Source organism: Rhinoderma darwinii, chromosome 4 (assembly GCF_050947455.1).
Source record: "Rhinoderma darwinii isolate aRhiDar2 chromosome 4, aRhiDar2.hap1, whole genome shotgun sequence".
NCBI lineage: Eukaryota > Metazoa > Chordata > Amphibia > Anura > Rhinodermatidae > Rhinoderma > Rhinoderma darwinii.
Window position 1 is genome coordinate 343,811,492 of NC_134690.1, and position 26,367 is coordinate 343,837,858.

General features: G+C 43.4%; 1 protein-coding gene across 1 annotated transcript in view; it reads right to left on the reverse strand.

The window, feature by feature from the left end:
- BUB1 (BUB1 mitotic checkpoint serine/threonine kinase) overlaps positions 1–26,367 on the reverse strand; it is a 110,009-nt gene that overhangs the window by 61,340 nt on the left and 22,302 nt on the right. Inside the window, exons 5-8 of the mRNA XM_075862891.1 lie at positions 24,117–24,160; positions 23,180–23,271; positions 22,091–22,161; positions 19,582–19,775 (exon numbers count right to left, since the gene is read on the reverse strand). Of these exons, the coding sequence (XP_075719006.1) occupies positions 19,582–19,775; positions 22,091–22,161; positions 23,180–23,271; positions 24,117–24,160 (401 nt within the window). The remainder of the gene's footprint in view (positions 1–19,581; positions 19,776–22,090; positions 22,162–23,179; positions 23,272–24,116; positions 24,161–26,367) is intronic.

The following is a 26,367-nucleotide window of genomic DNA, read 5'->3' on the forward strand; positions in this document are numbered from 1 at the left end:
CACACCGAGATGACCCCAGTTTTGACCGTTTGTATAAACGGAGACCCCTATTAGACCGCTTCAGTGCCCGGTTTTCCCAAGCATACACTCCCGAGAAGTGTATTTCTATTGATGAGTCCTTGGTAGATTTTAAAGGGAGGGTTCAATTCCGCGAGTACCTGCCGGGTAAGAAGGCAAGGTATGGCGTGAAGATGTATAAGCTGTGTGAGAGTGCATCAGGGTATACCTACAAATTTAGGATATATAGAAGGGAAGGACACCAGTAGTCAACCCCCATAATGCCCCCCCCCCCCCCCTTTACTGGGAGTTCATGCAAAAATTGTGTGGGATTTGATGCAACCACTGCTGGACCAGGGTTACCACCCACCTCTACCTGGATAATTTTTTATACCAGCATCCCACTCTTCAACTGCCTCGCTTCCAGAAGTCCTGCGGCATGCAGCACTGCTAGAAGAAATCTGAGAGGCCTCCCTAAGACTCTGCTTGGGCAAACAAGAAGGGGTGAGAGCAGGGCACATTCTAGCAGCAACATATTGTGTGTCAAGTACAAGACAAGAGAGATGCCACACCAGTACCCATGTACCTGTACGAGGTACCAGTACAGAGACCCCCAAACCAGACTGCATCCTGGACTACAATAGGTACATGGGAGGGGTGGACTTGTCAGATCAAGTCCTGAAGCCCTACAGCGCCATGCGGTGTGATATAAGAAGCTGGCCGTGCACATCATACCAATGGCATTGTACAATGCGTACGTGCTACGTCGATGTACAGGCCAAAGGGGAACTTTCCTGGAATTTCAAGAGGTGGTTATCAAGAAACTAATCTTTAGGGACCAGGAAGGGGGGGCACCCAGTACTTCTGGAAGGGGGGGGCACCCAGTACTTCTGGAAGCGGGGCCACACGCATCGTACCAGGGCAACACTTTCCAGGAGAAGTTCCCCAAACTGGCAAGAAGGGAAAAAGTCAAAAGAGGTGCAAAGTCTGCTATAAGAGGGGGATAAGGGAGGTCACAATATATCAATGTGATGCGTGTCCCGAAAAACCAGAGCTCTGTATGAAAGAGTGTTTTAAAATTTATCATACATCCCTTGGGTTATAATTTACCACAATTTTACTTACCCTGATGCACTCCGCACATCTTATCCCCCCTCATCTTTCCCTTCTGAGCCCTGCCGTGTGCCCAGGCAGCTGATAACAGCCACATTGAGGGTATTGCCGTACCCGTGAGAACCAACATTACAGTTTATGGGGTGTATGTTTCCGGTCAAAATGCTCACTACACCTCTAGATGAATGCCTCAAGGGTGTAGTTTTCAAAACGGGGTCACTTCTTGCGGGTTTCAACTGTACTGGTACCTCAGGGGCTTCTGCATACAGGACGTTGCACCAGAAAATCCCCAGTAGGCCAAATGGTGGTCCTTTCATTCTGAGCCCTCCCATGGGTCCAAACGGAAGTTTATCACCACAAATGAGGCATTGCTGCACTCTGGACAAATTGCGCAACAGAATGGGGTATTTTATTTGTTGTGAAAATAAGAAATTTTCAGCCAAAACTACATATTATTGTAAAAAATTTATTTTGTTTTAATTTCCAGCCCAATTCAGATAAGTTATGTGAAAAAACTATGGGGTCAAAATGGTCACATTACCCATAAATGAATTCCTTGAGGGGTGTAGTTTCCAAAATGGGGTCACTTCTGGTGGGTTTTCATTGCTTTGATACCTCTGGGGCTCTGCAAATGAGACATGGCACCCGAAAACCAATCCAGCACAATCTGGACTCCAACAAACACATGGCGCTCTTTTCCTTCTGAGCCCTCCCATGGGCCCAAACGGCAGTTTATCACCACAAATGGAGTATTACCGCACGAACGACAAATTGGGCAACAAAATGGGGTATTTTGTTCCCTGTGAAAATAAGACGTTTTGATCACAAATTACATCTTATTGGAAAAAATTTCATTTTTTTAATTTCACAGCCCAATTCAAATAGGTGCTGTTAAAAAACTGTGCGGTCAAAATGGTAACAACCACCATAAATGAATTTCTTGAGGGGTGGAGTTTCCAAAATGGGGTCACTATTGGGGGATTCCTACTGTTTTGGCACCTCAACACCTCTTCAAACCTGGCATGCTGCCTAAAATATAATCTAATAAAAAAGATGGCTCAAAACGCACTAGGTCCTTCTTTGCTTCTGGGGCTTGTGTTTTAGTCCACGAGCGCACTAGAGCCACATGTGGGACATTTCTAAAAACTGCAGAATCTGGACAATACATATTTTTTTTTTAAACTCGTTTTATTAAAAGTAACTGTCAGAGTCAAACCATCACATACATCAGTAGAACATTACACATTCAATAGTATATATGTCAGAAGAATCAATTTATACAAAGGGAATACTCGCAGGTATTCATCATAATAACCCATGGTTCGCAGACCACTCACACATACTACAGGATTCTCAATTCCAACCAACCCGGCTTTTATTACATTACATCATGAGAATAGAAATACTCCCACACTTCAATATTCTATCACCTCGCTCCAATCTTCTTATATTTCCTACCCTGGAGCACCTGGACATGTCATCCTTCCTAGTCTTTTACCCTCTCCCACCCCCCGCTTGTGCCAGATCAGCTGTCAGCCCTTGGACTGTGCAGTGAGTGAGACTCGATGAGCACCAACCATCCCAGATCAAATTAAATTTGGCCGCCTTGCCCCGATGTTTGTACACTATTTTCTCAAATGGAAGCATGTCATTAACCATTTTGCGCCATTGCGCTACTGTCGGGGATCTATCCGCCATCCATCTCATGGCCACCGCCTTTCTTGCCATAAACAGTGTTTCTCTGAGGAAAATCTTCTCATATAATGACCATTGCTCCTCATTTAACAGTCCCAGTAAACACACCTCAGGCCTGCAAGTTATCGTCCTCCCCATCACTGCCATTAATAATGTAACCACCTCCTCCCAAAAGCAACGAATCCGATGACAACCCCACATTAAGTGTATAAAGTCTGCCCTCATCTCTCCACACCTATGACATTGTGAGGACTCCATTCTTCCCATACGATGCAGCTTTACAGGTGTTAAATAACATTGGTGTATGATGTACAGTTGCACTAGTTTATTATTTGCAGCTGGTGAAACCAGCAGATGGGAGCCCTGCGCTTCCCTCCATTCCTCTGCTGTGAGTTGTGGAATTAACGCACGCCACTTATCCTCCACCCCCAGAGGCTCCATTCGCATCTTAGCCTCCATTAGATAAGAATAAATTTGGGAGACAACACCCCTTGTAAACGGCGTGCTCAGCCTCACCACTAGGCCACAGCTGGAATGAGTCACGGAGTTTACTGGGAATTGTGCTAATAGAGCATGGTACAGCTGTATGCAGTATAATTCATCCCCTGGCGGTATATTAAATGCCGCCCGAATCTCACTCACCGTCATTACCACCCCTTCTTCCGTTAGCAATTGTGATAGAGCGACTACCTCTCTAGCTGACCAGTAACTCTTCCCTACCAATCCGTGCAAATGGGAAAAGCTCGGATTATCCCATAGCGGGCTCTCCGCCACCACCCCCACACATCCCAGTATATCTTTAGCCTGTTGCCAGACTCGTCTCGCCAGCTTATGTAAGGGTAACAGGGAGCGGTGTCTAAAATCATGCGGCTCCAGTATCGGCCACAGATTTTTCAAACCCAGTACCCGAGCGAGATGATTCTCCGCATTAGTCTCTAGGGGGGGGGAGACCCATGAAATCAAGTATCTGAGCTGCCCCGCCAAATAATATAGAAAAACATCCGGTAACGCAGCCCCAGCCTCGTCTTTAGGTCTTTGTAAAATCGACAGCTTGAGCTTAGATCTCCCCCCCCCCCACACAAACGGCGCGAACATTGAATTTATTAGTTTAAAGAGCTTTTTAGGCACCAACACATCCATGTGCTCCAACACATACAAGAACTTTGGCATTACTATCATTTTTATTAAATTAACGCGCCCTGCTACTGATAAAGGCAGGCCCTTCCACACCTGTAGTTTGTCCCTTAGATACGTGACCAAGGGTACTACATTTAACCCATACGATTTAGAGCTATCTCTAGCAATATTAATCCCTAGGTATTTGAACTCTGATCTTACCGGCAGTCCGCCAAACTGGGTACCCCATCCACAATTATCCTGTCTTAATGGCATCAGATACGATTTAGACCAGTTAATTAGTAGCCCTGAGTACCTTCCAAAATCGTTAATGAGGGAAATAGCCCTGGGGAGGGTTGCATTGGGGTTCGCCATGAACAACGCCATATCGTCCGCATATAATCCTATCCGGTCCTCTCTGTCTCCTATTCTAATTCCCATATATGCAGGATCCTTCCTGATGTTAATAGCCAATGGCTCAATGGCCAAAGCGAAGAGAAGTGGTGAAAGTGGGCACCCCTGCCTCGTGCCCCTATGGAGGCCAAAGGAAGGGGACAGGGCCCCATTCACCAACACCTGCGCTCGAGGAGCTTTATACAACAAGGAGACCCATTTAATAAATCTCTCCCCAAACCCAAATCTTCGCAACACTGCCAGCAGATAAGGCCATTCTACCGAGTCAAATGCTTTCGCCGCATCCAGAGATGCCACCGCCCAGTCCTGCTGCTCCTCCCATCCAATCTGCGTCACCACCTGTACCCGCCTAATATTTTCTGAGGTGGACTTGCCAGGTATAAAACCGCACTGGTCTGAATGGATGATCTCTTTTATCACTCTGCATAGTCTACTAGCTAACATCTTAGTCAAGATTTTGTAATCTACTGTCAGCAGCGAGATCGGTCTATATGAACCACATTCTTCCGGCTTTTTGTCTGGTTTTAGCAACACTATTATGGTGGCGTCACACATGGATTCCGGGAGAGCGGAATTCCTATAGCTGTGTTCAAGCAGGGCCAGCAATTGGGGGGCCAGCAGCTCTCCATATTGTAAATATACCTCCAGAGGAATACCATCCGGCCCTGAAGCCTTCCCCTTGGCCAACGAAGCCATTCCTTCCATAATCTCATCTAACGTAAATGGAGCCTCAAGCGATGCCACCCCCTCCGTTGTCAATGTGGGGAACCTCGTTCCATCCAAGTATCTCTCCATCTCCTCCATTCTATAATCAACTTTTGATGCATACAGCTGTTCATAAAACTGTGTAAATTGCTCGAGAATCTCTCCCGGGGAGGTGTACATCTCATCTCCAGGCCCCGCAATGCCCATCACCGGGGGGGATCTAGAACTGTTCCGTACCATTTGTGCCAGGATTTTACCCGACTGGTTGCCCAATTCAAAATGTGATTGCTTGCTAAAAAATAAGCTACGCGATGTCTTATCCCTCAGGATCTGTAAATATTGCCTACCCAGATTCAGCCAAGCCTTTCGGTTAACCGGCGTGGGATCCTGAACAAATACCCTTTCCGCCTGTGAACATTGATATGCCATATTCTCCTCCTGCATGGCGGCTGCCCGTTTTACATAGGATATGGAGGATCGGAGACACCCCCTTAAATAGGCCTTAAGAGTATCCCACACCAATGACCGATTCTCCATCTGAGCATGTGCTTCTATAAATATTGATAACTGATCCGGTATGCGATCATTCTGTTGGATGAGCTGAAGCCAAAACGGGTGTATCTTACCCATTCCCCTTCTGCCCACCTGCGGCCTTTTTAATGTCAATAAGATCGGACTATGATCCGAGATCCCCCTCGGTAAATGATCCACTGTTTCTATCTCCAGGAAAACCGCATGTGATCCAAATATATAGTCGATTCTGGACAACGCATTGTACTGCAGGGTGTGACATGTAAATTCTCTAATCCCTTCATGTGTCGCCCTCCATAGGTCTATCCATCCCATTTCTTTTGCCAACATGCTCAACTGAGTGGGTCTACACGGGCCTCTACTCCCATTCCCCTGCAGTCTATCCATATCTGGGTCCATAACCAAGTTGAGGTCCCCCATCATGATCACTCGAACCCCCGGGTATGCTGCTACAAATCGGACTGCCTCCTGAATTACTGCCAATGAGGCTGGTGGAGGATTATACACCCCCAGAATCACATATGGGCATTCATCCATAACCGCATGTAGAAAAATGTACCGCCCCTCCGGGTCTACATTGGATTGCAGCAATTTCCATCGAAGCTCTGCATGTACTAAGATGGCCACCCCTCTGGAGTACGAAGTGTGCGAAGCATGACCCGCCCATTGTACCCAGGGCTTATTCAACTGCGCCACAGTGTCCGGTGTCATGTGTGTTTCCTGTAGACACGTTATATGTGGACGTTGTCCCCGAACAGCAGCAAATATCATATGCCTCTTTTCAGCAGACCCCATTCCCCGGACATTCCAGGACATTAACCGTAATCCTGCCATTTCATGTTGTTAACACTCATTGAAGCCCCATTGTCCTTGATTCTATCAACCAACCCCTGAGTAACAATTATCCCATTCCCGTATGCACTCCCCTCCATGTCTCGTATGTGTGCAATATCAAAGCCTTGTTCTGTAGTAATGTGAGTTGACTCAATATGCTCCATAACATTTTCATAAACAAACATTGCTCAACAGGAGCTAACCTTTGTAGCCTATACTCTAGGGGGTAGTTTCTACGGCTAGCGTGTTTCTGCCGCAAATACACTATCTGTATGAGTGTAGCGCCCCCCCGAGCCAGCATCCCCAGGTACTTATAGACACATTCTTAATACCTGACGTATAATATCAGTCCCCCATATCTTCCAATTAGAACATATACGGATGTTACTATGGGGCTTGAACTGCCAACCTTATAACATGGGCCTCATGCCCCCCATAACAATTTGCAGATAATATAGTACATCATCACATCATTATCTTAGAAGGATACTTTCAGCTGGAACGTCTGTACTATAAGCAATATGGGGTATCCATGAGTTCCATATGTCAGACATAACTTCCATCCTGCACAGCCACAGCACTCATCTTCGGGGAGATTGCCTATGCTTTCTCGTAATCCATTCTTCCGCCTCATTTGGATTCGTAAAAAATATGGCTCTGTCTCCATCCACAACCCGCAATCTAGCCGGATATGCCATCGAATAAGGAATCTGCAAGTCTCGTAGTCGGCGCTTGATAGGGACATAGGATGCCCTCTGTCTCTGCAAATCAGGAGAAAAATCCGGATATATGGACACAGAAGCATTTCCAAATCGAATCCCTCCGGCCTTCCGCGCTTCCATCAGCACCGTATCCCGATCTTTACAGTTCAGCATCCGAGCAAGCAGAGGTCTTGGGGGAGCACCCGGAGGTGGTAATCGTGCCGGGACCCTGTGCGCCCTTTCTACCGCATACGCCAGCGAGAATGGTGCATCCGGGAAGATCTCCTTCAGCCATTTTTCCACAAACTCTCCCGATCTCTGCCCCTCTGCCCTCTCCGGCAGCCCCACAATGCGGAGATTATTACGGCGCGATCTATTTTCCAGATCGTCGGCTTTCTGGCGCCACAAATCCACTTTACGGTGCAGATCCTGTATAGCCGCCGGCATATTAGCAGTGAGATCTTCCAAGGCCGAAATCCTGCCCTCTGTCTCCGTCACTCTTTCCCGCACATTTTGCAGGTCCTGCCTCAATAGGCCCACGTCCACTCTCACCTCATCTATCTTCGCCGTGAGTGTCGTCCGTGTCTCAAGGATGGCTGTCAGCAGCTTATCCGATGCCTCCTGCAACGTGAGTCCCGCATCCCGTTCAGAGGGAGCTGATGTGGATGTCCCTGCCATTGCCGCGGCCTGCCCAGCAGAACACTCGCCGGCGCCATCTTGGATTACCACGCGGGCATAGGATTTCAGTTTTTCCGCCGCATTCATCGCTTTAGGCGGGCTCATCTTTTTTTTGGAAGATGTCCTTCCCTTCCGACGTAGCTGGTAAGGAATTTTGGCAACTTTCACGGATTACAGTACCGTCAGGAGGATATAATGCAGGATGCCAGCCCGGAGCTATCGCCACACACGTCCTCTCACATCAGTAGCTGGCCACGCCCCCCGGACAATACATATTTAGTAGTGTTACTCTGGTAAAACCTTCTGTGTTACAGAAATATTTTTTTTAATAAAATTGAAATTCAGCAAGAAAAATGAAATTTGCAAATTTCACCTCCACTTTGCTTTAATTCTTGTGAAATGCCTGAAGGGTTAAAAAACTTTCTAAATGCTGTTTTGAATACTTTGTGGGGTCTAGTTTTTAAAATGCGGTGTTTTATCAGGGTTTCTAAAACATAGGCCCCTCAAAGCCACTTCAGAACTGAACAGGTACCTTAAAAAAAAGGCTTTTGAAATTTTCTTAAAAATATGAGAAATTGCTGTTTAAGTTCTAAGCCTTGTAACGTCCAAGAAAAATAAAAGAATGTTCAAAAAACGATGCCAATCTAAAGTAGACATATGGGAAATGTGAACTAGTAACTATTTTGAGTGGTTTAACTGTCTGTTTTACAAGCAGATGTATTTAAATTCTGAAAAATGTTATTTTTTCAAAATTTTCTCTAAATTTTGCAGTTTTTCACCAATCAACACTGAATATATCGACCAAATTTTACCACGAACATGAAGCCCAATGTGTCACGAGAAAACAATCTCAGAATCGCTTGGATAGGTTTAAGCATTCCGACGTTATTACCACATAAAGTGAAATATGTCAGATTTGAAAAATGGGCTCTGAGCCTTAAGGCCAAAACTAGGCTGCGTCCTTAAGGGGTTAAAGAGAACCTTTCACCTCCCCATACATGTGTAGCTGAGCGCAGCATGTAATGGGGAGGGCTGAAAAAACCCTGGGGAACTTTACATTTTCTTTTCTACCTCCCTCCCTTAATTAGATATCGCTGCCGTTATATTTGGCGCCCGATATTTAAATATCCCCCTGAACAGTCAATGGGGCGTGTACTGGCAAGGAGGCGTGTTACCATGGCTGTGACACTGTCCAATCAGACACACACACACACACACACACACACACACACACACACACACACACACACACACACACACACTTCAGTTTTCAAGATTAGTCTTCTGCCGAACTGGCAAGGGGGCGTGTCACTGCTACGGACAGTGTAAGAGCTGTGGAGAGGAGCTCTCATCTCTTCAGCTCTTGCGAGAGATCAGCCTTGTATTGTCTGCCGTACTGGCAAGGGGGTGGGGCTCTGCTACAGACAGTGTAAGCGCTCCCCAGCTCTTACACTGTCCGTAGCAGTGACATGCCCCCTTGCCAGCTTCGCAGACAAAGTACAAGACTGATCTCTCACAAGAGCTGAAGAGATGAGAGCTTTTCTCCACAGCTCTTACACTGTCCGTAGCAGTGACACGCCTCCTTGCCAGTACACGCCCCGTTGACTGTTCAGGGGGTTATTTCAATGTCGGGCCCCAAATATAACGGCACCGATATCTAAATAACAGAGGGAGGTAGAAAACAAATGTAAAGTGCCCCAGGTTTTGTGCAGCCCTCCCCATTACATGCTGCACATGTATGGGGAGGTGAAAGGTTCTCTTTAACTCCTTAACGCCGAAGGACGGATATATCCGTCCTCAGCAGCTGCTAGTTCGCGCAGGAGGACGGATATATCTGCCAGTGTACCCACGCGATCAGCGGCGGGAGCACGGCTGTTATACACAGCCTGGCTCCTGCTGCAACTGCCGGAATCGAAGCGCGCTCCGATTCCGGCAGTTTAACCCATTAAATGCCGCTGTCAATAGTGACAGCGGCATTTAATGTGTTTGACAGAGGGGGGAGCTCCCTCTGTCACCCGATCGGCACCCCCGCAAACAAATCGCGGGTCGCTGTCGGGTTTCCATGACAGCCGGGGGTCTAACAAAGACCCCCAGGTCTGTCTTCAGCAACTGCCTGTTAGGCGATGCCGGAGGCATGACCTAACAGGTTGCCTGTCAGTTTTACACGGACAGGCAATAATGCTTTGGTATACTAAGTATACCAAAGCATTATATATGCGATCGGCACATCGCATAGTGTAGTCCCCTGGTAGAAAAAATAAAATAATAATTACAGTCAAAATCAAATAAAACGACTTTTTTTGCCCAAAAAGTGGTTTTATTCAGTAAAAGTGCCAAAACAAATAACACATACACATATATGGTATCCCCGCGATCGTAACAACTTGACCAATAAAATGAACACATTAATTAAACCGCCGGATGAACGGCGTCCAAAAAAACGCAAAAAACAAATGCCAAAATTCTCTCTTTTCTCCCATTCCCCCCATAAAAAATAAAATAAAAGTTAATCTATAAGTCCTATGTACCCCAAAATAGTACTAATAAAAACTACACATTGGCCTGCAAAAATCAAGCCCACATCGACGGAAAAATAAAAAAATGACGGCTCTTGGAACGCGGCGATGCAAAAACAAGTAATTTTTTTCTAAAAGGGTTTTTATTGTGCAAACGTAGGAAAACATATAAAACCTTTACATATTTGGTATCCCCATAATCGTGCTGACCCATAGAATAAAGTTAAAAGTTATTTATGCTGCATAGTAAACGGCGTAAATTTATAACGTGAAAATCAATGCTGGAATAGCTGCTTATTTTCAATTCTCTCCTAAAATAAAGTTAATCAATATATTGTAAGCATCTAAAAATGGTACAATTACAAGATACAACTCGTCCCGCAAAAAACAAGCCCTTATACGGCTATGTCGACGGAATAAAAAAAAAGTTACGACTCTTGGAATGCGACCATGAAAAAGCAAAAAATAATCCTTGGTCATTAACGTGCAAAATAGCCCGGTCATTAAGGGGTTAATAGACAACTGGGCGCGTTTTTACTTTTTACCAACTGGGTGTTGTGAAGAGAAGTGTATGACGCTGACCAATCAGCATCATACACTTCTCATTGCTCTCCTCTGTAAATCGACGAGTTGGTAAAATGTAAAAAAAACACAACCAGTTGTCTATTAAGAAACAATTTCCATAAATTTAAAATTGTTTATAACTTGGTCAAAAATGATTGTTTTTTAAAATAAAAACCACTGTTATCTACATCACAGCTCCGATCAGATTATGTAGCAGATAGGGCACTTATAATCTGGTGACAGAGCCTTTTTAAGGAATCTATCTATCTATAGTTAGCATTTAGACCCCACAGGTCTTTTGCAGAATTTATTAGAATTAGGCCGTGAAAATGAATATCAACATTATTTCCACTAAAATGTTGCATTTTTTAATTTTCACAAAGAACAAAGGGAGGAAAAAGCTCCCCAAAATTTGTAAAGCAATTTCTCCTGATTACGGCTATACCCCACATGTGGTCATAAATGGTTTTTTTTATTAGAAATTAATTAACCCTTTCTGGACAGATCCATTTTTTGCTTTTTATATTTTCGTTTTTCACTGGCCGCCTTCCAAGAGCCGTAACTTTTTTCCGTCAATAGAGCTGTGTGAGGGCTTAATTCTTGCCGGAGGAGTTGTATTTTCTATTGACACCATTTAATGTACTGGTAAACTGAAATAAAATTCTTTGCAGGCTCAAACTGGAAAAAACTGATTCTTCCATTGTTTTTGGGGTTTTGTTTTTACTGCTTTCACCGTGCAGTAAAAACGACAACTTAAATTTTTTCTGCGACTCAATACAAAAAAATAAATTGTTTTGTTACACCACATTCCGAGAGGCATCACTTTTTTTTTATTTTCTAGTCGATTGAAAGGTGTGAGGGCTTATTTTTTGCGGGACGAGCTGTAGTTTTTATTTGTACAATTTTTTGTTACATATATGTAACACCTACAGACAAAACATTGTATATAGTGGATGCTGCAGTTAATGACAAGCAGGGACTCACATCAACAGACATTCTCCTTCTGAAGTGCAGTGGACTACATGTCCCAGCACCACTTGCTTCTCTATACCCCTGCAGCCTAGGAGAGGAGCAGAAGAGGGGAGCACTGATTGGCTGAGCAGGGGATTGTGGGACAAGGCTGAGCAGGGTGGAGAGACAGTGGCCATTTTTGGGAGAGACACATGGTCAGGAGATAGGGAGACTGTGAGTGCATTCCAGAGAGAAGAGAGTCCTGCACTGGGGAACACAGCACAGAGACCCAGAGACAGTCCTGACAGCCCAGCAGCTCACTGTATGAGAGGAAAAAATGCTGCAGCAGCATCCCCTCTGCAAAACAGCCTGATTCCAGGGAGGTTCCCTGGTCTGCAGCACAGGAGGCTTTTGCCTGCCACTCCATTGTTGTCCACGCGTCTGAACGCTGCGGCCCCGAGCTGGATCCCAGGGGAATATCATCTTTGCTGCAAGAAGTAGTGAGTACACATTGCTGGAACTTATTGTGCTGATATTGAGGACTTAGTGAGAGAACTGTTCTTGAAAGGAAGTTCAGTATCTAAGTGCACCAACGGTTCCTGAAAAGCGCGCCAACATCCGCGGCAACAGGGTCCCAACGTTTGGACTGTGTTCATTGCATTACTGCAGCCATTAGTAACAGTAGGAGTGTGTACTGAGCTCAGGTGGGAGTTTCTCCGAGTCGACCCCTGGCAGAAGAGGAAGACCCTCCTGCTTTCCTATATAGATCCTAGCAAGACTCAGGTGGAGGCACAGCGCCATAGTGAGGTGAGAACTACAATACACCCTGCCTACAGAGGTCGGCCCAAAGGCGTGTTACATATAACTTTTTGAGCACATGTTATTAACAATTTTTATTTTTTTTAGAGCTAAGGTGACCAAAAAAAAATGATTTTGGCGGTTTAACCCGTTAGTGACCGGCCCATCGTATTTCTACGTCGGTCACTAACGGGCCTTATTCCGATGCCATAGACTTTTTACGTCGCGGCATCGGAATAAGTTTACAGAGCAGGGAGCTGTCAAATCTCCCTGCTCTCAGCTGCTAGAGGCAGCTGAGGGCTGGGGGCGTCCCTGCTCTGCCGGGTGAGATCGATAGAAGTATCGATCTCACCCGTTTAACCCTTCAGATGCGGTGCGCAATAGCGAGCACCGCATCTGAGTGGTTTTGGAGAGAGGGAGGGAGCTCCCTCTCTCCCCCACCGACACCCGGCGATACGATCGCCGAGTGTCTGTGTCTCCAATGGCAGCCGGGGGTCTAATAAAGGCCCCCAGGTCTGCCTGGAGTGAATGCCTGCTAGATCATGCCGCAGGCATGACCTAGCAGATGCCTGTCCGTGTTAAACGGACAGGCAGTAATACACTGCAATACAAAAGCATTGCAGTGTATTATAAATGCGATCGCAGAATCGCATATTATAGTCCCCTAATGGGACTAGTAAAAAAGTGAAAAAAAAGTTTAATAAAGTTAATTTAAAAAAAAATGTGAAAAAAAAATTAAAAACCCAGCTTTTCCCCTCACAAAATGCTTTACTATTAAAAAAACAAAATAAAGTTAAAAAGTTACACATATTTGGTATCGCCGCGTCCGTAACGACCCCGAAAAATTGCTGTTTTCTGTGAATACTGACTTTAAAAAAATGTGATAAAAAGTGATCAAAAAGTCGCATCTACTCCAAAATGATACCAATAAAAACTACAAGTCTTCCCGCAAAAAAAAAGCCCTCATACAACCGCATCGGCGAAAAAATAAAAACGTTACGGATCTTCAAATATGGAGACACAAAAACATATAAATTTTGAAAAAAAAGCGTTTTTACTGTGTAAAAGTAGTAAAACATACAAAAACTATAAAAATTTGGTATCGTTGCAATCGTAACAACCCGCTGAATAAAGATATTGTGTTATTTATATCACACGGTAAACGGCGTAGATTTAAAGGCATGGTGTTGACCTAAAAACATGTTTTTTTTTAAAAAATTAAACATTTAGTGTGTAGGTGATTAAACATTGTACAAATTTTTTTTATTTTTTTCGCGAGTCAGGAAATATTATACATTTTTTCTAATTTATAATACTACCCATTTTTGGTCACTAGATGGAGCTAGTTCCCAAAATTGCAGCATTGCAACATTGGGTTAAAAGCCCTCGCTCTAGTGAGCTCTCAGCATCCCCCCCTCCTTTATCCTGGCTAGTGCCGGGATAAACGAGGGGTTTGAAAGGTTTAACCTCCTACACTGAGTGTCGCCATTTTTTGAGGTAACCCACAGTGTAGTAGGTTTACATACAGTAGTAAACACACACAAACACTAACATACATTGAAATCTCTTACCTGCTCCTGCCGCCGCGGCTCCCTCCGGCCCGTCCGCTCCCTTTGCTGCCGCTGTTGCATGTGCACAAGTCCGGAAGCCGCGACCGGAAGTAGTAATATTACAGTCCGGCCGCGACTTCCGGTCCACAGGAAAATGGCGCCGGACGGCGCCAATTTCGAATAGGACTGTGCGGGAGCGGCGCATGCGCAGTTCCCACACAGACGCCGTACACGGACGTGAATGGGACGGGAGCCGTTCACAGTCCCTATGGGACTGTGGCTGCCGTACTCCATGTCTGTGTGTGTCGTTAATCGACACACACAGAAATGGAACAAAAAATGGCAGCCCCCATAGGGAAGAAAATGTGTAAAAATAAGAAACAGTAAAACACAAACACACAAATGAATATAAACGTTTTTATTACAGCACTAACATCTTTAACATATAAAAAAATTATTTGCCATGACACTGTTCCTTTAAGACGCGAAAAAGAGTGGCGAAATTTCAGGTTTTTTTCTATTTCCCCCCAAATAAAAGTTAATCAATAACTAATATGTCCCCCAAAATGGTGCTATTGAAAAGTACAACTTGTCCCGCAAAAAACAAGACCTTATACAGCTATGTCGACGCAAAAATAAAAACGTTATAGCTCTTGGAATGCGACGATGGAAAAACTTAAAAAATGGCCTGGTCATTAAGGTCCAAAATAGGCTGGTCATTAAGGGGTTAAATTCTTCATTATTTACGGCGTTTACCGTGCGAGTTAAATAATGGTATATTGTAATAGTTCAGACTTTTACGGACGCAGTGATACCAATTTTGACTTTAAATATTAATTTCATTTTTTTCACTAAACTTTATTAACTTTTTTTTTTTTTTTACACATTTTATTAGTCCCCCTAGGGGACTTGAACCAGCAATCATTAGATCGCTGGTAGAATACACTGCAATACTAATGTATTGCAGTATATTGTCATTTTTACAGGCTCCTGTACAGTGCGATCGCTGTTCCTGTCCGTTAGTCCTGGGTGTCAGCTGTAATACACAGCTGACACCCGCAACGTATGTCACAAGCTCAGAGCGCGAGCCCGCTCCATACACCACGACATGCTATTAAGTCGTGGTGCACGAAGGGGTTAACGTGCAACGGATGGTGCAGAGTGAAAATTAAAATTTTCCACTGAAATGCCATTTTAGTGCACAATATGTTGTGCCCAGTTTGTGCGACTGAAGACAAATACCTCATAAAATATTAAAATTGGGTTCTCCCGGTTATGGCGATGCCATATCTGTGGACGTAAACTGCTGTTTGGGCACACTGTAGGGCTCATAAGAGAGGGAGCGCCATTTGGCTTTTGGAGCGCAGATTTAGCTTGGCAGTTGTTCTGTTTGGGGCTTTACTTGTACTTCAGTTTATAACGTGGGGGCATATGTAAGCTGTGCAGAGTATATCAGGGGCATAATAAGAGGGTATAATAATGCATCAAATAAATAATAATCCGCAGCTGTGGCCAGTGTTGCACTGATAAATGGTGCCAGATGTTATCCACTTTTGGAACACTCCGCACATTTTGCATCGCCATATTCTGGGAGCCATAATTTTTCTTTTCTTTTTTCTTCACCAGAACTGTGTGAGGGCTTATTTGTTGCAGGACAATCTGTAGTTTTCATTGGTACCATTTTGGAGTACATGCAGTTTTTTTTGGATCACTTTTTATTAAATTTTTTTGGCAGGCAAGGTGACTAAAAAGCATATATTCTGCCAATGGTTTTTTTTTGTTTTGTTTTTTTTAACGGCGTTCACCCTGGGCTACAAACAACAATTTTACTTTATTCTGCGGGTCGGTACGATTACGGCGATACCATATGTATATAGTTTTTTTTTCTGTTTTGCAGCGTTTGCGCAATAAAATCACTTTTCTATAAAATATTAATTTTTTGTGTCACCCTATTCTGAGCCCCATAACTTTTTTATTTCAGTCAAAAAAGCGGTGTAAAGGCTTGTTTTTTGCGGGACGGGTTGTGGTTTTTAGTGGTACTATTTTGGCGTACATCCGACTTGTAGATCACTTTTTACTGTATATTTTGGGAGGGGTCGTGACAAAAATAAATAAATAGCGATTCTGGCATTGTTTTTTACTTCTTTTTTTTGCGGTGTTCACCGCGCAGGAAAAATAACATTGTATTTTTATCGTTTGGGTCGTTACGAACACGGCGATACCAAATATGTGTACTTTTAACGTGTTCATTTTTTTTCCTATAACAAAAGACTTTTATTTTTAAACTTATATAAAACATTAACTTATTTCTACTTTTTTTACTTGTCCCACTAGGGGACTACGAGACTTGCAGCTTTGATCTCTGCTAGAATACATTACACTACCTACGTAGTGTAATGTATTCTAACTGTCATTGTGACGTGACAGTCACTCTGACAGGAAGCCTGTGAGTACCAGCCTCAGGCTGGTCCTCATAAGCTTCTGTAGAAGGCAGCCTGGATGAAATTTTCTGGCTTTCGGTTGCCATGGTGACCATCACACCATTCATGTGGGGGCTAGCGATCTGCTGTAAACTCCTTAAATGCGGCGGTCGCAATAGACAGCCGCATCTATGGGGTTAACTGCCAAAATCAGTGGCGATGGGCTATTGATCGGCAACAGCGAACGCAGGGCAGACAACTTGCAGTTAACCGCTGCTGCGGTGGAGCGCCACGCGGCGGTTAACGGTCAAATAACAGACGTAACTGCATGTCAAGGTGCGCAAAGTTACTGCTCATCTTGACGTGAAGTTACGTCAAGTTCAGGGAAGGGGTTAATCGTAATCGAGGTTACACGTACAATTAATCGTACAATTTGATTTAGATCATAATCACCCAGCCTTTACCTTCAGGCCAGTTTCACGCACAGCATTCTGACAATTGCAGCCAGATTGTTAGTACTACATTAAAATAAGTAGCGATATTTGTAGCGTTTTTTGTTTTTTGAGCCAGTGCAGTTTCTTTCAAAACACAGCATGCCCTAGGTGCGCCATTTTTTCTGGTATTTTATAGATTGCTCTATAGAGCTGGAAAAACACAAATAAAAAAATGCCACTAAACAAATAATGGCACTAAAAACACATGTAAAAAAACGCATTCAACTTATGTTTTTTTTTAAATGCATTTTAAAATTCAGAAAATAAATAGTGCATGAAATTCCTTGAACAAGGTCTTAAACCCTTCCTCCTGTAATTTTTAAAGGGAATCTGTCACTTCCAAAGCCCTCCTAAACTGCAATAATCAGTAAATTGCTTAAAAGACGCAGATTCCGAATCTGTATCTTTTTTCTCACTTGCAATCCCTCGCTGTAAGCTCACAAACAGGTCGAGCGCTGCATGCAATGCCAGCCCTAGGCAAACTAGCAGTGTGCTGCGTTCTGAGGCAAACTTCAGTGGCATGCAAGTGAGTAAAAAGATAAAAATTACAGATTCTGAATCAGCTTCCTTTAAGGCTTTGTTCACATCTGCGCTAGGGTCCCGTTCCGATGGAACGGGACCCTGACTGACACAAACGGAAACAAAAAAGTTTGCATTTCCATCACCATCACCAGTGATTTCCATGGTGATGGATCCGGTGCCAATGGTTTTCGTTTGTCTCAGTTATGCAGGGGTTCCGTGTTTTTGACAGAATCAATAGCGTAGTCGACTACGCTATTGATTCCGTCAAAACGACAGAAACCCCTGCATAACTTAAACAAACGGAAACCATTGGCATCGGATCCATCACTATTCAAATCAATGGTGATGGAAACAGAAAACTTTGGTTTCCGTTTGTGTCAGCCAGGTTCCCGTTCCGATGGAAAGCTCAGACGTCGGAACCGGACCCTAGCGCAGATGTGAACGAAGCCGAAGCTATTTACTGGTTATTGTAGTTTAGGGGGTATTAGGATGTGACAGTGTCCTTAAAGGAATAGTGTCATCACAAATAATTTTTTTATATGTTAAAGATGTTAGTGCTTTAATAAAGACGTTTATATTCATTTGTGTGTTTGTGTTTTACTGTTTCTTATTTTTACACTTTTTCTCCCCTATGGGGGCTGCCATTTTTTGTTCCATTTCTGTGTGTGTCGATTAACGACACACACAGACATGGAATACGGCAGCCACAGTCCCATAGGGACTGTGAACGGCTCCCGTCCCATTGACTGCCGTGTACGGCGTCTGTGTGGGAACTGCGCATGCGCCGCTCCCACACAGTCCTATTCGAAATTGGCGCCGTCCGGCGCCATTTTCCTGTGGACCGGAAGTCGCGGCCGGACAGTAATATTACTACTTCCGGTCGCGGCTTCCGGACTTGTGCACATGGAACAGCGGCAGCAAAGGGAGCGGACGGGCCGGAGGGAGCCGCGGCGGCAGGAGCAGGTAAGAGATTTCAATGTATGTTAGTGTTTGTGTGTGTTTACTACTGTATGTAAACCTACTACACTGTGGGTTACCTCAAAAAATGGCGACACACAGTGTAGGAGGTTAAACCTTTCAAACCCCTCGTTTATCCCGGCACTAGCCAGGATAAAGGAGGGGGGGATGCTGAGAGCTCACTAGAGCGAGGGCTTTTAACCCAATGTTGCAATGCTGCAATTTTGGGAACTAGCTCCATCTAGTGACCAAAAATGGGTAGTATTATAAATTAGAAAAAATTTATAATATTTCCTGACTCGCGAAAAAAAAATAAAAAAATTTGAACAATGTTTAATCACCCACACACTAAATGTTTAATTTTTTAAAAAAAACATGTTTTTCGGGCAACACCATGCCTTTAATTAGAAGTTTTACTTATAAAGCCAATAAGATTCTAAACACAGAGAAAAATGGTCAAATTTAAGCTGTTAACACAAGTCATGTTTTGCCAAGATTTCACTGCAGTTTCCTATGTTCCTCCTCATTTATTTAAATTAAAAAACATTAAAAACAAAAAACAGCACTTGAATAAAGCCGGTCTTCTTTAGAAAAAAAAAAAAAAAAAATGCCCACCAGTTTAACTTTACCCAAACATCTGATGAAGCCACCAATAGTTAAGGGTGCAGCTGGCGAGTAGGTCCAAAATTACCTTTTCTATTTTTGTTTCCACTTCTATTGCCCCTTCTTCATAATGATCGAAATACCGCCTGGATCTTCAACCCAGGAAATAATGAATCTTTTAGAAACCATAAGTCTTACATGTATATCCCGGTACATACCTAACCACCTAGTAGTTGTTGTAATATCTGGTACTGTATTATTTTGGTTTTCAATAGTTGATTTATTTTTTGTCTACCTATCCAAGATTCGCATAAAATGGGTGAACTAGACACTTGGTCTGCCTGCCCAATGGTTGCAGGAGATAAAAGATCTTCAACATTAGACATATGAAGGGAGTAAAAGAATCTAAAAGAGAAGATTACCCCAATGTTGCGTCTTCTTCCTCTGCTCATGTTTCTCTTTGTAGCGGATGGCTCTAAATTCTTCAAGCGACATCTCAGAATCCCCACAGACAAGCTTGTCCTTACAATACATGGGAACTTGCTTAATATCCGCACATGAAGATGCAGCAGGCCGAGGTGCCACGGCTGACTTGGAAATAGTTACAGATTTGTTCCTGGGCAAGAAATAAAAAGTAGAAAATTGTACTAAGTCATTATACATTTAAAGAGGTTGTCCCAAAATTTAAATATTACAATTCATAATATTATATAAAATCACGAAAAATGGAACAAATTCTCAATTGGACTTAAAAAAAAAGAAATGTGTTAATATATGGATGCAATATGCTTATTATAAAAGGCCCGTGATCTATTTTGATTTCCTCTTAGAATGTCCACCTAATGTGTTCATTGCTGCTGGGAAGCCGCCTCTTCTAATGGAGTGATTCATTGGCTGTGCTTTACAATTCCCCCGTGTAGAAAAGGATCCTACAGAGGCGCTACTGAGCATGAGTGTCCGCCGGCTTTGAACACATTAGACGAATGTCCTGAGTGGGAAATCAAATAGAAACCTGGTGGCACTATAACAAGTATGTAACAGCAATATATAGACAAAGGAGTAATTTAATAAAATAAAGATTAAAAAAAAATATTCTAATTACAAATTTTTTATGTTTTCAGTAACATAACTAAGTTATGCAATATTTACTCATGGGGCAACCCCTTTAATAACACAAAAAATATGATGTAACCTTCAGCGACCAGAAAGACATGACAGATTGTGCATACCAGCATGGCACTGAAGCATGTTCAAGAAGTCATTTCTTTCATAGAACAAGCAATCAAAGTGAAGTGGTCATAGCTTTCAGAATTTGGCAAAATATTTTTAGTATTGGCACATACTTGCTTCAAGATAAAATACATTTCAGTGTCTTTTATTAAAGGAGTTATGTCACTATTACAACTTATCACCTATCCACACGATAACAGTTTGTCGCTGTGGGTCCGACCGCTGGGAAGAGAAAGGGGGTCCCGAGTCCCCTGTTTGAATACATGCGCGCTGCCGCTCCTTTCATTCTCTATGGAACTGGCAGAGATAGAGTACCACTCCACTGTAAAATCCCTATTAGGTAAGTGGCTTGTGACATGAGCCCAGAGTTTAAGTCCAGCTACATGCTGTAAACCTGTTTGCATTAATCCTGCTACAAAAATTATAGGAAGATAAAAGAAGGGCACATCTTAGTAGACTGCGATGTAAAACAATCTCATCATGGTGTGTGCGCCCTCTTCTCTCTTCCTGACTGGTCATATAATAAAGTAGTTTTATGTTGCTAGGACATGTCCTCTACTCTTACATGACTAAGAATTTACCCGCTTATGCACATCATTACATGTAACATACTAGGATGTGCCCTCCCCTGAATATTATTGTTACTGGTATCATAAATATCCTAAAATTATAAGTGAACTTACATTTCTTACTATTATTAAAATGCAGCTCATACCGCCACTTGCCTCATAATGTCCCATATCCCCCATGCCTGGTCACGGTGTTAGGCCGAGTTCATACCTGCGTAGTAAAATAAGTTCTGCTCCTTCAGAGCAAAAACCGAAAGTGACAGAGTGCTGGAACGGTCTTACGCCAAAGGCGCCTGATGGACCCTATTGACTAATAATGACGTCCGTTGGGTTGCGTTGAAGGAAGTATAGCGCTGCATGCTGCGCTAATCTTAATGTCAAACATGACCTGAATCGGCAAAGGAGGCTTCTCACAATACAAATTCGTTTTTTGATTGTACCTCCCAAATGTCACACAACCATTGTGTTCCCAGGTTACTGCCCCACATTCCTATGGCTACAATATGACATCCACAATATTAAAACATATTTAACGCTCGAATAATATCAATCTGTATAATTTGATAAAGATTTTTTTTTCCCCTGCAGGTACTGCTTAAAAAAAAATAAAACATAATGCAGTACTACCTGCAACACTTTGATTCAGCCATTATTTCTTCAATGGCAGATTGGCTAAAGAAGTGATGGTCCCTGGTTTTGGAGACATGGTCAGTGGAAACTGTAGCACTCATCGATTGGTGCAGGAAGGTTCCGGCTCATTAATAAGTTTGGGACCTGCAGCCTCTGGATATACAGCGCGTGTGCAAATATTTCCGGATTTATTAACACTATAACATTATCCTGCATCTTTCTGTATAAGAAAACCCTCGGGACTGCCCAGGGACCCCTACTCTATAACATGCTGCAAATACAGCAAAATGGACAAGCATTGATATGGATATAATTTTTGACTGGAATTCCTCATTAAAAATAATTTTATTTCTTGCACCGTTTCAGATGCAGTTAAGAGTAAGAACTGCAATTTCTGAAAAGTAGGCCACAGGTCATATATTCTAGGGATTTCATTTCTGGATATTATAAAACTCTCAAGTGGTTTCTGTTAAGAAATGTCAACATTGGATAGAACACTTACACACCGGGCTCTTGTCTATGTACGGGTTCTTCAGATTGTTTCACAACCGGATTCTGAATTCCTTCAGAGTTCTAAATGGGCAAAAAGTGTTAACACGTAATAATAAAAGAGGACTGAAAAGTTTATTATTAGCAACTTTCATTATTCATAATATAACTTATTATTGCGATCTCCCACCTGACCTGACCTGACCTCAGCTGTGGAGAGGCACTTCTGCATGCTGGGCAGCACTAATGAATAGAACCCATGCAAAATACTCCACGGGCGTCGAATAGTTGCCGCGGCAATGGTGTACTGCCCAGCGTGCAGAAGCGTCTCTCCAAGCTCGATCTCAGGTCAGGTGGGAATTTGCAGCCGAAGATACCCTTTAACGATTGGTAAACATATTCTGTCAATTAATAAGTGAAAAATTAATTGACATAAGGTGAAGCACCAATACATAATACTCTATCACTGTGAGGAGGAACGTGGGACCCTGGACCCTCATTCAAGTGATTGTTGGGATCCCAGCAGTGGGAACCCCGGCTATTATGGATTTATCATTATCCTGTGGACAGATGAAGCTTTCAGCAAAGATGGAATCTACAGAAAAAAAACGTACTAACATTCTATGGCTGTCAGACATTCTTAGAAGGGCAGGGTAAAGAGATCAACCTAGTCTAATATTCATGGACTATTATTTCCGCTCTTTATTTTGGGCTATTTCCCCGCACTGTAATAAAAAAAATCATCTGATAGTACAAAACAAGTTATAACCCAACACCTGTGAGGGTCCCATGAATGTTGGATTAAGGAAACGTTACTGTAGTGTCCATGTACCTAATGCTGGACGCAGAAATGTTAAAAGGCCAATTTTTTTTTATTTTAAAGTCATTAACAGTCAAAGATGGCCATATAAAATAGGGAGAAAAAAAAAGACAAAAATCAAAAGACCAGTCATCCCATAATAAATGTAAACACATTTCGAAACATTCAAGAATTTTTTAGATCAATACTAAAGTGATGGCATATCCTAGCAATATGCAATCACTTTATGAGATGGGAATAGCCCCCTAACATATAGGTTGCAGATTGTTAAAGAATATTTACCTGACATTTGCCAAATGTTGAGGGGTCGACCTCTGATGCTGGTGCCATCTGATTAACAATCTTTGAATTCCTTAGAGGCTGTACAGAGTTATCTGAAAGAATAAGCAGAACCCAAATTAATTACTGTACTACAGAACAAGCATTTTATATAACAAAATTTATGTAATTCCTCAAAAGGTATATGGGCACCTCCGTATATAGAACCACACCAGGTCAGATGAGTGAAGCACACGTCTTTGCCAGATAATCTCCACCTTTAGTACTATATCCCAGGGTGTCATCATTTCTCAATTCTATACCAGTGCTCTAGGAAAACTAGTCCTTAGGAGATCTGTTTGTCACATGTGCTGTATTTATTTGCCATGTGACTGTTACTTATCTCTTATTCCTCATAAACCTTCATTTTATATACACTGCTCAAAATAATTAAGGGAACACTTAGACATCACAGTAGAACCCCACGTCAATTAAACTTCAGGGATATCACTCTGTCCAAGTAGTAACCATAAGCGATTGTGGCTGTGGTGGATGCCTAACAGTGGCATCCATCACCATAGATTTTAACGGTATCCGTTAAACGAATACGTCGTGAACTGTGGTCATGAGAGTTCACAACCTATCCGTTAAACGGATACATCTTTAAGGGCTACTGGAAAGTCCAAGTCGTATGCCATACAGTGGCATACGTCACGCATAGGCTTCCACGTAAAACAAAATATATTATACAGCACGATAAACGTTTTCTTTTCTACGCTATTCCATACTTTTTTTGTTCTTCTGCGGTATAACACTCTTGGCCTTAGTCTGACAATGGAGCCCCATGGACACGTTCAGCGTGTACGTTGGGAGCTTTCCCGACATACATGTTAAATGGAGGGAAAAAACATGATGTGAAAAGGCCCTAAACTAAGCTCTAGTTCTTTCACAACATCTTTACCTTGCTGTGCCGGATTCTTCTGCGAAACCCTCAGCTGAAACGATCTAGAATATCAAGAGAAAGTCCAGAAGACAAATACCATTAACAACATAGCAGTAAATTATGTGAACGGACGAGGGTGACTAGCCCTGCCTCATATTGGTCCGGGAACTGGACTCTGGCGGAACCCTAACATTGTGTTTGAATCCTAAGATCTTGTGTCTGGATCATACAGCCACTGATGTTTTAATGATGTTCCGAATGCAGTCGGGCGAATTCCCCATCTGACCCTCTGTTATTCTGCTCTAATACGCTCGTTTGACGCCATACCCCTGACCTAGGGAATGGTGTCATGGACAGATACCTCACAAAATTGTCAAAATTAAAGGTCGACTCGCTCTCAGAACGCCCCAGTATTGGACTCCCCACGCTCCACCACCATGCATAAAACGAAGGGGAACGCTAAAGGGGAAAAACCATCTAAACTCGCACCCACTAAAGTGCACTCTCCACAACTGCAAACCTCTCCGAAGCTACTTACAGGAGATTACATGACCACCCCCCCCCCACCCCTCAGCTGTCCTCACAAAATAGCCCTCAACACATCTCTGCCATGGACTCACTTCAGGCTACCCTGGTGGCGCAGGAGGTCTGGAAGTTATTGCTGCCCTTCTTTGAGAAACACCTGGATGTCCTACACATGTGTATCACCTCCAACTCTCAGAAAATTGCTGACTTGGAGACCAGATTCACCTCCTCTGAACACGCCATTCCCAGTCTGGAGGATACCCTGCACCAGAGCCAAACCACGACTCAGGCACTGAGGTACAAACTGGAGGATCTGGAAAACAGGGACAGACGCAGCAACCTAAGATTTGTGGGTATCCCCAAAACGGTGACGGCTGATTGCTTGACAGACTATCTCAGCAAATCCCTCCCACAAGCGCTTAACCTAGATCTTGGGGGTGACCCTCTTATGATTGAGAGCGTACACCGGCTGGGCACTCCTAGGTCCAATCGGGGAGCTGGTGACACTAGACCACATCCTGTCATAGCCAAGTACCTCCATTGGGCAATTAAGGAAAAAGTTCTGAGAGCCTATAGGAATCAGAGGGACTTATTGATCAACGACTCCAAAATCCTGATTTTCCAGGACTAATCTGCAGCGCGCTCACAAAAAAGGAAAGCATTCGCTCCGGTTTGCCGCTTGCTTCATGAGAGGAATACTCGCTTTCAACTTTTTTTTCCGGCAAGGCTGAGAGTTCAAGATGGCGAACGCATTCACATTTTTGGGGATCCGGTTCTGGCTCGGAGACAGCTTCACCTGGAGGACAGTGACGCTGAATGATATGCACCTGTGTTACCAGGGAATATGCCCGACTTTCATTGGACATGTGCACATTTCGCCCACGGTTGCGAACTGATGCAGACAACGTTCAGTTAGTATTATTGGCAGTAACCTCGCTGTTCTTGGATTGGATTGCTGTCACTGTTGTGAAGCTAATTGTTCACTTGTTTTGCCTTTATTGCCTGTCTTTGATGTAGATGTATTCTCTCCTCTTTCAGACTCCTGGGTGCACGACTCCAGAACTTACTGAAACCTTTCTATTCAGGCTACACATGCGGCTCGCTGGGACCGTGTGGAGTGACGACTGGTCTACGACTCTATTGATCCAGAACTTTCTACTAGACACAGGAGGAGTACCTCACATTAACCGACACCTGGCACTTATCACACGTCACCACATTTAAAATTCCTCTCATGGAACGTTGCAGGCCTAGACATGCCACTGAAGAGACGGAAAGTGCTTAACCACCTCAAGAGACTCTCCCCAGATATCATATTTCTACAGGTGACTCACTGGAGACTGGGTACCCAAGGGAAATTGACAGCCCCCTGGTTGGGCGAATGTCATTCCGCCTTGCACTCTTCTTCGAGAGGTTCTTCAGGTAATTCTGGATCTCCCACGCGGTGACTAAATAATTCGCGGAAACTTTAATCTAGTCCAAAGTGTCTCTATGGATCGCTCCCCACCAAACCCTCAATCCCAAATGGCTGCGTCTTCCCTAGAGTTTTTCGTTGACTCTCTTAATTTGTGTGACCCCCTGGAGAGTAGATGACACGAGCTAGGGAATATACGTGTCATTCGAGTTCATATGGCACATTTTAAAAACAGACTATTTCCTAATCTCCAGCTCATTCTTTGATTCCCATAATAAACTCCCGAATCTTTCCGATAAGTATTTCGGACCATGCCCCGATTACCTAGAC